At 36.4% G+C, this 12,034-nt stretch overlaps 1 protein-coding gene across 2 annotated transcripts; it reads right to left on the bottom strand.

Moving 5' to 3' along the window:
* Positions 1-2,278: 2,278 nt before the first annotated feature.
* Positions 2,279-11,389, bottom strand: LOC144450202 (uncharacterized). 2 transcript variants are annotated; one of them, XM_078140788.1, is made up of 7 exons: positions 11,033-11,389; positions 8,900-9,007; positions 7,912-8,076; positions 7,215-7,328; positions 6,104-6,262; positions 4,827-5,104; positions 2,279-4,228 (listed from the first exon to the last, which is right to left on the bottom strand). In XM_078140788.1, exons 1-7 carry the CDS (start codon positions 11,382-11,384, stop codon positions 4,010-4,012), a joined length of 1,395 nt encoding a protein of 464 aa, XP_077996914.1. In that variant the 5' UTR covers positions 11,385-11,389; the 3' UTR covers positions 2,279-4,009. The 2 variants fall into 2 exon arrangements, with proteins under 2 accessions (XP_077996914.1, XP_077996915.1); XM_078140789.1 differs by lacking the exons at positions 7,215-7,328; positions 7,912-8,076.
* Between the last annotated feature and the right edge of the window lie 645 nt (positions 11,390-12,034).

The following is a 12,034-nucleotide window of genomic DNA, read 5'->3' on the forward strand; positions in this document are numbered from 1 at the left end:
ATTGTGTCAAGGATCAGAGAAAATAAGCTGTTAATTGAAGGTATGTATGTATGTATGTATGTATGTATGTATGTATGTATGTATGTATGTATGTATGTGTGTGAGTATGTTTACTTATTTCAACACACACATACACACATACATATATACATATATATGCATTTCTGTTTCTTTGTTTGTGTTGGGGATGTGGATGTGTGTATATAGTGAATGTGACAGCAACTTTGTATGAATAGGGATACTACGACGCCTACCACACACTCTCTTGTTGATAATGAAAGATAGTGGACTATAGGTGTAATTCACAGGTGTGTTCTAAATATCACGTGACATTTTCTTTACAGACAAAACGACAGTGTTGAACTACCTTTGTAGCAGAGGACTAGTCTGTACAGACCCAAACATTAGAGAGGACAGTACCCAATTTGATGTACACTGTGAACGTAGAGGACGCACTTCACAAAAGACTGAAGAATGTGGAACATCAGATACAGGGAGACAAGATAGCAGAGGTGAAGGTCGCACTGTTCAGGACAGTATACAAGTACCACATGAAATGTGTACATTTAGGGGGCATCATGTACCATCAGAAGACCAAATGTTTTGCGATAATTCAGAAAGGGGTGCATTATTTAATAAAGATTATTGTGAGGGCGCTGTTTGTGGTAATTATGGTAATGATGTCCAACACGAGACTGGTGTGGAGGAAAGTAGTGACATATCAACACAAGAGGAGGCGTTGGACTATTCGACACATGGACTCAGGGGGTTAGTTGCAAATGACAAGGATCTTAGTGATTGCGTGAGTGATCCTGTGTGTACTCTGCAAGTGAAACAGGAACCCGATGACAATAGTCGACATCTCCCGGAAGAAGATGAGATGCAAGACTCATACTTAATTGCAGGGAATGCTAACAAAATCACGAATACATGTACAGGGCATGGTGATACAAAATTAGAAACTGGAGATGAGAATTGTAAGCTTTACGATTTTACAATCAAGCACATGCGGAGTAATGTTAGTATGTTTGATGATGTCAGAATGGAGATTAAAAACGAGAATTGTGAACATGGTGATTCGGATCTGCCAACCACGAATGATTCCTGTAGTGGGAACTTTGAAGATTCTAAGACTGATTCATTAACACAATTGAAGGACAACAATAACCAATACAATGATTGGTATAGCGATATAAGTATATCTGGTGATGAGGATTATGGTAGCAGTCATGATGTTTGTGAAAGAGGTACACTAGAAGATGACAGCATAGGATACAGTGTGACGTCATCAGATGCTGGTGATTCAAAACCCCAGAATGCAATTGATGATGGAGATTTCCTGACGAAAGATTCGAGGGAAGAATTAGAGGAACGTGACTTTCTTTTTAGTGGTGGAGCTGAGGATTTTGTCCATGATAACACCTCATCTAAGGACATTGAAGAAAGTGATATTCTGGGTCAAGATGGTCAAAGGCGTAAACATTCTGAATCCGAGGATAAGATGAGGAAACCAAAGTCAAAGTCACTCAGGTCAGAAGTTTCGGAAGCTAAAATTAGGAAAGCGTCTCAGAAAAGAAAGATACTTGATCAAGGTGAGGGAAAGTTGGATAAGCGTAGTAATCATGCTGGCAACGTTTGTGAGAAGATGAAAAAGGATCCTGGCTCAGAGAACAAGAAAAGAGGCTCCAGTGTTAACCGAAGAAGACAGGAGAAAGAGAAGACACATATTAAAACTAAGCGTACCAGGGTTGTACACAAATGTGACGAATGTGATAAGGTTTTCAAAAATATCACAGGACTACGATACCATTTACATGCACATTCCGGTGAGAAACCATTTCGTTGTGAAAGTTGCGGGAAATCATTCAGGGCTAAAGACAAGATGAGAAGACACTCCCCCTGTACTGATGGACAGGATTTCTATTGTGATCGTTGTGGGAAGCATTTCAAAAACAAATATTACATGATTGAACATATACGAATCCACACAGGAGAAAAACCATTCCAGTGTGAGAATTGTGGTGAGAAATTCTCTTCCAAGAGCGTCTATAGATACCATTTAAAAAAACACAACAATGTGCGTCCATTTCAGTGTGATAAATGTCACAAACGATTCTTAACTCCAGGGAATCTACGAGATCACATGGTAACGCACGGGGAAGGGAGATACAAGTGTACAACCTGTGGAAAATCTTTTAATAAACAAGTTCTTTTCAAGGAACACATGAATTCACACACAGGCCAAATTGAGGAACTACACTGTGTAATATGCAACAAAGATTTTATGTATAGTAAGACTCTCAAAAGGCACATGGAGATGCACACTCGATATAAACCCTTTGAATGCAAAATCTGTGGGGTCTGTTTGAATAGTAAAACTGCATATTATCGTCATAGTAAAGTTCACCAAGGTGACGATAAAATTCAAAAGTGATTGAATATTATGGTTTAAAATAAAAAAGAACCAATATCTTGATAAATACAAACTGCACAGTAATGACATGTTTTGAATAAATTGTGAATGTACAAAAAGTTTTAAATGACGACAAAATTCAAAATTCAGTGAGTATTATGGGTTAGATTTCAAAAGAACCAATATCTTGATAAATACAAACTGCATACTAATGACATGGTGTGAATTAATTTTCAATGTACACACAGTCTTAAATGTTTGAAATACCACTATGGAAGTCAATCTATCGGGGAACTGAGATGGGTAGAAACTAAAACAGTTTGTTGCAAGCTGTCATTAGATGTTGACGTAGTACCCTCAAAGTAGGGTGGCATCTCAGTGATTGCTAGTTTACCTCAAGTTGCTGTACATTCAACCTCATTCAGTGTTTACACTATCTTGATTAGGGTGACTGCATCCACATAAGCAAGTCATTACTATTATGCAGTTTTACTATTATGGAGTGCAGCACTCCATCTCATTCAGTGTTTACACTATCTTGATTACAGGGTGATTATATCCACATAACCAAGACACTGTTCTTATGCACTCCAACTCATTCAGTGTTTACGCTATCTTGCTTAGGGTGACTGCATCCACATAAGCAAGGAAAGATGAAGACAGAATTCATGTGTTGATATAGAGGAATAGATTGCAATAAGGACCGATATCTTGGCAAATGTAAACATGCATATTAATGACATGATTTGAATAAATTGTGAAAGTAATTTTTTTTTAAATACTACGATGGAAATAGTTCTACCCACAAACTAGCAAGGTCACAAACCAAAACTGTTGTTGCAACATAACAATAAAAGCTATCAATGGACTTTTGATGTAAGTGCGTTAACTTCAAGGTGTCACATGACTTTTAAAAATAAAGGGAACCTTTTGAAATGCCGATTTTGTTTCTGAATTTGTTTTTGTGAATATATTGTCAATAATACTTGTTGTAAATGACTCTCGGGCTAAAACATAGACAAGACACTGTTATCAATTACATTTCCCATTCTGTACCTGTCAGACAGTAATATTGTTGCAAAATATTTAACATTTTATCACTATAAGAAAACATGAAAACTACGATATATTCTTGCATATATAACCTTATGGGGCAATCATCCAATTTCAAGGTATCAGACACAACGTGATTACTGACACACATAAACTCTGTACACATTTTACAGGGAATTGATGGATTCCAATCAAGAACCTGATGTCCACGACAGAAATTCAGGAAAAGGATTGCAGATATCAGAACTATAAAAATGGAAACAGATATGAGTTGAATTAAAACTGAAGACGATATCACACGATATCATAATTGGTATTATCACAAACAAAGACTTCCTAGTCTGTTGTATTACATGTCACCATTTTGGTATGCTAATGAGGATTCCTTCCTTGTTTGTGATTGGTCCGAATCCTGGTTGAGTTTATACAGTGTTTTCATTGGTTCTCTATAATTACATTGTGTCTGGTCTGTTCACATTCCATACAGTATTCTAACAAAGTATAACCCTTTCGTCATCACATTTATCCTTCACAGTGAATGAATTATGATGCATCAAGATCAAGAACCCATTCATACGCCTCATTTTTCCCAGTAAATGACGTAATCGGTCCAAAACGTTGCTGTAGATATTTCAGCAGACCAACAGTGTAGTAACCATCCCTGTCATCACCAAAACCATACAGGAATCTATTCAAACCTTCATATGACTTGATTTCACCACCAGGATTAATAATATTACTCAAATAGACATCTCGAGATATCTGGAAAAAAAGACCATGTCACATTTGAACGGTAAATAACAAATACAATATATAAAGGTTTATTTGTCAAAGTAAAGATTTTAGATATTACTTTCTGTACCCTATCACAAATTTGATATCACAATCTTTACAACCCGGATATGGGCTTTGCGGATCGAAGCGTTGGAAGGGCGCGCCATTAGGAGTCCCATAAACTGTACCGCCGAGGTCCGTAAAGCCCATATCCGGAACGTGTAGGTTTTATCATATACCCCATGTAGTGGGCACGGAAAAATCATTTTAATGAAATTCACATAAATGATATTAAAACATTAATTTATGCACGGGTTGTCATTACTCGTCTATCAACACGTGGTGACAAAGAACCCTTAGGTCACTCGTTATTTCCTTGGCTGAAGGAAGACATATATTGGAGAATAACGTCTAATTGTTCCACGGTTCGATGCGTGAGGGCGTTCTACATTAAATGACATTGGCAGCGATACTAGGTATGTGATGGGATTTTTTAAATTAATGTTTACATATTATAGAACTAGGTTAAGGTTGACTAAAAAGTGATTTTTTATAGACGATGATAAAAATTAATGCAATAACTTACCAATAACGCCTTTTCAACAACCACATCATTCCCAGAGAATGTAACTTCCCATACTGAGATCCAAGTAGCTATAAACACAAGAATTATTGGTTTTCCACTTCCGGAACCAAGGACAGTGACATTGACCGGGTAACCATAATTGACAGCCAATACGTGAACATCAAACATATTATTTATGCCTCGGCATGTGAATATATCTCCCGTCTTCGAATCAGCAGGTTTTGAGATGTCATCTGGAGCAGTATAGTGTCTTTCAATAACGCATTCTCCGACAGACGCTATAATTGGATAAGAATAACATCAGGTAAATCTTTCACAAGTCAGAAATTTCTCGATAATTTTTTCCCTGGTTACTCTTATTGGAATAATTAGGTTAAATAAACATCAATTTAATATCTTCTTTATTTTCCTCGTTTTATATATTAATACTTTAATATTTTGACACATTTAATATAAATATTGCACATCAGCAGAATTTAGATGGAAACTGGAAGGGTATCATTGCTTCCGGTTGTGCAATGTATAAAAGACTATAATTTTATGATGAGTCATGGGTTTTTGTTACCATAAATGAACCTGCACTGATGTAATCAAATGAAGGTTTATATTTTCTTTTGTCCATTCTCCCAAATTCATACTTGAATATTATTTACATACCTTGATGAAACAAAGGGTTGACGTAAATATTCATCCACCATTGATCTTGGTTGGTCATTATTTAGCTTATATATGTAAAAATGTATACATGTACTCTTTTAAAGAGGTATGTGGTATTTTTGTAGAGTCACCTAATTAACTGGGTGGGTAATTGTAATCTACAAAAGTAATGCCTAGCTTAGACGTAAACAAATCTCTTTTTTTTTCCGTTTTTTAAGCGTAAGAGTGTCTAGTTCACATAGTTATGTTTTCCATTGTTTTCCATATGGTCTCTGTGTTATTGGTTTCTTCTCATCAGATGCACAGCCATCACAGATTAGAAGAACAGTTTTATATTGTCTTTTTGAATTTACGTCAGTTTCCACATTCACTATTTCTTGCGAGAAATCACAATTTTCGCGATTTTATAGCATACGTCAAAAAAGCCGTTTAGGGTCGGCAGTGAAAAACTGGGTGGAGTCGGGTAACCGGAGCCAAACTATTTTTTAGGTCTTACTGGACTTACTGGAGTATTTTCAGGTAAATAAGGCTAAATATGCATATGAAATTAAAACAAGATTTTCCTGTATTATCGACTGAAAAAAAGGCGGAAGTGAATTGAATTTACTGATTATACTTACGTAGACATGAACATTTTGAATATTCAGGAAGTTCACATATACATTGACCATTGATACATTTTTGTCCAAGTTTATATTCATAGGGACATTTTCCATTGGCATCACAGCTATCATGATAGGAAGTATTAGTGCAACTTACCGGTAGCTCTGCATCCAAACCTGTTAAAGACAGTATTTTATAATTAATAATGTTATATTTGTAGTTATTTATCTACACAGGCATATTGTCGTTAATACCATGTTGCCCCTGACAACTTACATAGGTTTGAAATCATAACACCTCGGATGGTTTAGAATGTACATGATGAAAACAATTGTCAGTCATTGAAACTCCAGTGTATAAAGGGCTAGTAAAGTAAAGTAAAGGCACTGGTAAATGGTGTTTGTCCTTAGCAGTAATGTTATTAATGCCCAGCCAGGATTACTTTTTATGAGCTCCACACATAATTAGCGCCCAGCAGGATGGGCCTGGATGAACTATTCGTCTCCTGATATCCTTAAATACGTTCACTAGGTCGGTAAAACAAAGTATTAATACAATCATGTACCGCAACCAAGGGTTCTTATTAGTTATGTTTACTTGTCAACACTGTATTTGATCCCTATTTCAGTTCAATATGGCATGTTTCGAGGAAATTAAACATTTTAGTTTGTACAATGAATGTCTAGACTATGTTTGTCCCATACGGGTACATTTTAGTCTATTATTGCATGTACTCTGTTGTATTCGATCGCCATAAATCGAGTTATAGCACGGAGGGCAAACAAACTTTATTAACTCGTCTCGTTGTATATCGTTCTTTACATACTGTGTTTACCATCACATTTTTACATTACATTGATCATAGTGGTGTGACGTACCGCTACAATTTTCATCATAGTTTACATCATATATAAACGTTTGATGTCACACTTGTGAATATTCGTTTAGGGGGGGGGGGGTGACCTAAACGAACGATGTTCATTTGTTGAGTTTGTGTGGCATTGTACGATCGTCCCTAATAATGATTAGTTATGCCAAGTTTATTGTGAGAATTCCATTTTACCTGACAGTAAATACCAGTAAATCCACCCACACAATGACAAGTTTATTTTGTATTTTGTATTTTACCTAATTCGCAGTAAATACCAGTATATCCATCCATACAACGACATACGAAGCCATTAATCATATCTTGACATGTTCCTCCATTTTGACAAGGGGATGACAAACATTCATCAGAATCTGTTGAAAGGTTCGTATATGTATGAGTTGACTAAATTTAATAATGATTTGTTTGTGACTAAAATGTTAAGTGACATCTCAAATCTTGTAAAATAATTTACTATGGTAGAATCAAAATTATGATGTGAGCCATGGCGCCAAAGATAAATGAATAAATAAAACTAGTTACATCAGAATAAAGGCAATAAGCTTATGTCGACAAAATCAAAATAATTTCTTACATGACTCTAATGTCGTGCATGGCTGCCAGTTACTGTACATTCACTCATACATATGAAACACAATTTCTACATCATACAGTAACTTTTGAGTAATTTCATCAAACGTTTGAAGCACGGAAATGTCAGTTCTACAAAACAAGAAAACGTAACCTTTACATATAGAAACAAAAATGTATTTAGTGATGTCAAATGACAGGTTATTTTTATTAATCTTATCTCTTCCATATTATGGCAAGCAACACCAATATATATTTGAGGAAATCGAATTTCATTTGTAGATATTGAGATATACTGGCGTAAACTCGTTCATCTGTTACCCTGCTCTTATTATGACGTCATTCATTATGACGTCATTCATTTACCTTCTTTATCACATACGCATTGAACTTGGGCTACGATATGTCCAACTGTACGCACTCCTTGTCGACAACCAGGACAACAAACCGTTAAACCATTCAATGATGATAAACCCGAAAATTGACACTCTGAACACATTTCACCAACCCAGCATGCTTCCTGCCCAGGCTCTAGACAGATATTGAGATTAGTTAATATTCGATGAAATAATCTTTATAATAGAAATATAGTAGTGGTCTAAGATAAAGGGCATTGTGGGTAATCTGTGCACATGCAGAAATTTACACCATTTTTCTTTACCAATGAAATGTGACTTACTGTATTTTATTTGGTCCAAACTTCTTTGAATGCCTACAGCTTGCACTTTACGAAAGGAGACATTATTCATATTGTCGTTATCATAGAGCATACAAACTACAGTCCATATAGAACCTAAATCTAAAGTCGGCCATTTTGTGCCCTAGACAAGGCACACTTGTTATTGATATTACAAATGTCATTTAATGCAGGTCAACCAGGTATTGATGATAGCTACCCTTGTTGTAGTAGTAACAGCAAAACTGAAAACCTTCTTGAGCAGTAAACGCCCATTTACCTGGCAAGGAATAACACTCTGTCTTCCCTAAACCTTTGATCATAATTATAGCAGAACCCCATGACATGCGAGTGCAAGTGTGGTCAGGGAATTTACAAGAGTGCTTGCAGTATTCTCTATGGCAGTACTTCACGAGCATAACCAGAAAACTCAGCAAGTACGAATGCAAATACCCGTGAGTACCCATGCTGACACCCATGCAGTTGTTTTTAATTGCTGTAGTATATGTTTATCTGAAATAACGAATGTCCGTAAAAATGACACTATATATGTGATTACGTGATTTTCTTGTCATTTGCATGTAGGTATACAATATTAATCATGATAATACCACTAGTATGCGCGCACCATTGCAAGTAATCTCTGATACATATGTTATAGTACTTTGTCCCACTTACCTGCTTCACAGTTTCTTCCATTATATCCTTCTCGACATGAACACGTGTAGCCTCGTTCTCGTTCAACACACGTCCCACCATAGTGACATGGCATAGAAAGACAGCCATCTGAAGGATATGACCTTTGACATGTGAGTTTTTAATAGTGAAGAATAAACGCCAATTACGTCAACATTTCCATTTATTTATTTTTTATTTTATCTTACCTAATTATTATCAAGAGTCAGACGATATAGTACTTAAAAGTGGCACAAGTTGAGAACAAAACGTAGTATCTGCCCCCCCCCTCCCCTCTACTGCTCCAGTTTGGGCTAACACTTGATCTAAGGGACCGGTCAGTTTCTTCAGCCTGGGGGGGGATGTGGTGGTTTTTTTAATTGGGCCGACAAAAAGTCACTGACCCCCCCCCATCTGTAAAACCAAAAACAGGCTGACCCCCCATCACTTAATTCTAAAACATGATGACCCCCCCCCATATATATAATAGTCACATGTCAAGTATTTTTTGATCGTGAGTCAGTGTGGACTGCTTGACTGTCTTGCATCTACTTTATAAGATCCCGGGTTAGCACTATCATAATTATAATTATTGACTACACAGGGTAAATATATTCCAAAAGGAGTTTAATAGCTTCTTGACAGTGAAAGGTATGGGAAAGCTTTGAGCAGGAAATATGTATATCTCTTATGGGGGTGCTAGGGGTCTCCCCCTAGAAGCCCTGGAGGTTTTTTTCTCTGAAAAGTCAATTTTGAGACTATTCAGGCCCTTTCAAGCTTTACAAGACAGCAACAACATGTAAAAAGAAACTATTCTTTTTAACTTACATAGGGTTGAAATATGTTCAGTTAAATGGCATCATTATATACATGTAGTAAAGGTCAGCACATCTACTGGTAGTATCATTCGTAGGGGAGATTGGAGTTTAAGGCAATTTTAGACTACCTTGGCAAACATTTCACATCTTTAAAAGACTATCATCTCAAATTAGAATTGGTTGAAAATATTTAAGAAAAGTTTAATACCATTATGACAGTAAAAAGGTTGTTGGTACATCTGACTGTTGGTTGAATGCATGAGTGACCTCTGGGGTGAGGGAGTCCTTGGGGTTTTCCCCTGGCAGATCTGCAGTTTTTTGCTTCTATTAAGGCAATGTTTAGGTTATTCATAGCCTTTGAGGTAATATTTCCAAGCTTCGAATAGCTAACGTAAATGTAAGTTTTAAATGAGTTTCCCATGTCACTTAAAAATGGCCCCGTAACATTGGTATAGTGGCATTAATGTTGCATGTATAGTAAAGTCACCGGTATGTTAGAGAACTTTAGGTGGTCATACCTAGTGTATAATAAACTGGAATCTGCTGAGATGTGGTGATTTGTAGTGTCAATAACATGTAGTGTCCAAAATAGAAAGTGTATTAATCCCTTCTGACAAGTTCATAGTGACGAGTAGAACAATTTAGATTAACTTCTTTTATAAACTATCTATGAAGATTACCAATACGAAACCTTCAAGTTCACTTTTACCCCAACGTACAATATAAGTGAAGCACTGATTATGAAACAGCCAAGCATTTACATGACATGTTCTGTAACTAGTGTGGTAGCTAGGTAATACATGTATATGTATATTTATAGTTATGCTTGAACTAATAAGTAATATTAAAGAATTCATGTAAGAAACAGGGAGAAGAACAACTATTTACATGGACCACATTTCAGACAAGGCTATATGCCATTTTAGAAAAAGGATTGTTTACTTCCATCACAATCCAAAACACAATGACCCCCCATCCACAATTTTGAAAACAGCATGACCCCCACTGTCAATTTCAAAAACAGGGTGACCCCCTCCCAATCCACCCACCCCCCCGGCCGAAGAAACTGACCGGTCCCTAACTTGGATTAATCGAGTGTGAGCGCACAACTGATGCATAGTTCAAATGAGGACGGCAGCCAAAACTTCAGATTTTCTTTGTTTACTTCTAAAACACGACCTATATACAGGTAAATACACTGCATTGTTACGTGTTATGGACAAGTGGTTATTTGAATAACAGAGCAACTACCATTACAATATGTGTTTCATTGCCACTACGCATAATGTAGCTTTGACACATATCTACGTATACTTACCAATACTGAGTATTATATCAGAGAACGTGTCATTACTACCCCCGTTCCTCTCTTCAAGGAGAGAATTAACTTGTTCTCTAATTTCTTCGTTTTCTTGCTGGAGACTTTCAACCATTTCTTCCAGGTTCTCGTTGTCTGATTTTATTTCAGCCATTTCAACCACCGTGTCTTGAACACTTTGACACTGGTCACCATTGGGTCGGGGGAGTACAAATGTATAAGCACACTCTTGCTTGGTTGAACATCTCCGATTATTTTCGAAACACGCTCTATTTTTGTCGAATGTTAGTTGTTGGATCGACAAACGGACGAAAATCAGGGACACGAAGAGAGTCACTGTATACGTGTACATGTTGTCTGAACGTCAGACGAAGAAGTAGCAGTGAATATAAGTACGCTATTGTTGACAGTTCTCTTTCCGGTACGATGACCTGACGATGACGTATGTTTCACAATAGCAGTGATTACAATACAGACGTTTACTTGTATGTAGGTCGTGTTTCAGAAGTAAGCAAATCTGAACTTTGGGTTGTTCTCTCATTTGACCTATACCTTGGTTGTGCACTCGCGCTTGAATAATCCAAGTTGGACATACGTTTATTAGTTCAATGTATACAATAACTTTCGGTATAGGTAACCTCGTATTACTAATAAATCTACCGGTGAGTATTTGCTGCAATGCAAACATACACGCATGCCCAGCTTTACTAAAGAAAGGTCCAATTGTTGGATGATCAGCAAAAGCGATATATAATTGAGGACTGTGAAACCAAAATATTCTCATTAAAATGGCAGAAGCTGAGCTAATAAGTACTTTATTCAAGTGAAAATGCTTATATGATTGAACTACAGTAGTATAACGTCTTTGTTGATGTATAGATTAACATATTTAAATATTTCATAAAGGTTGATTAGATCTGAAATTTAGTTAAATATTTAATAAATAGAGTTTTCGGCGGCCAGTTTTGATTTATGCAAATTTGATACTTTTCCACGACTTTT

The sequence above is a fragment of the Glandiceps talaboti genome, chromosome 19 (assembly GCF_964340395.1).
Source record: "Glandiceps talaboti chromosome 19, keGlaTala1.1, whole genome shotgun sequence".
Classification (NCBI taxonomy): domain Eukaryota; kingdom Metazoa; phylum Hemichordata; class Enteropneusta; family Spengelidae; genus Glandiceps; species Glandiceps talaboti.

Coding starts and splice junctions, on each gene's coding strand:
- LOC144450202 (XM_078140788.1), bottom strand. CDS start 11,384: ATGTACACGTATACAGTGACTCTCTTCGTGTCCCTGATTTTCGTCCGT. Junction 8,077..8,899: donor TGGAAGAAACTGTGAAGCAG/GTAAGTGGGACA, acceptor ATATCTGTCTAG/AGCCTGGGCAGGAAGCATGC. Junction 6,263..7,214: donor TGGTATTTACTGCGAATTAG/GTAAAATACAAA, acceptor TGTCTTTAACAG/GTTTGGATGCAGAGCTACCG.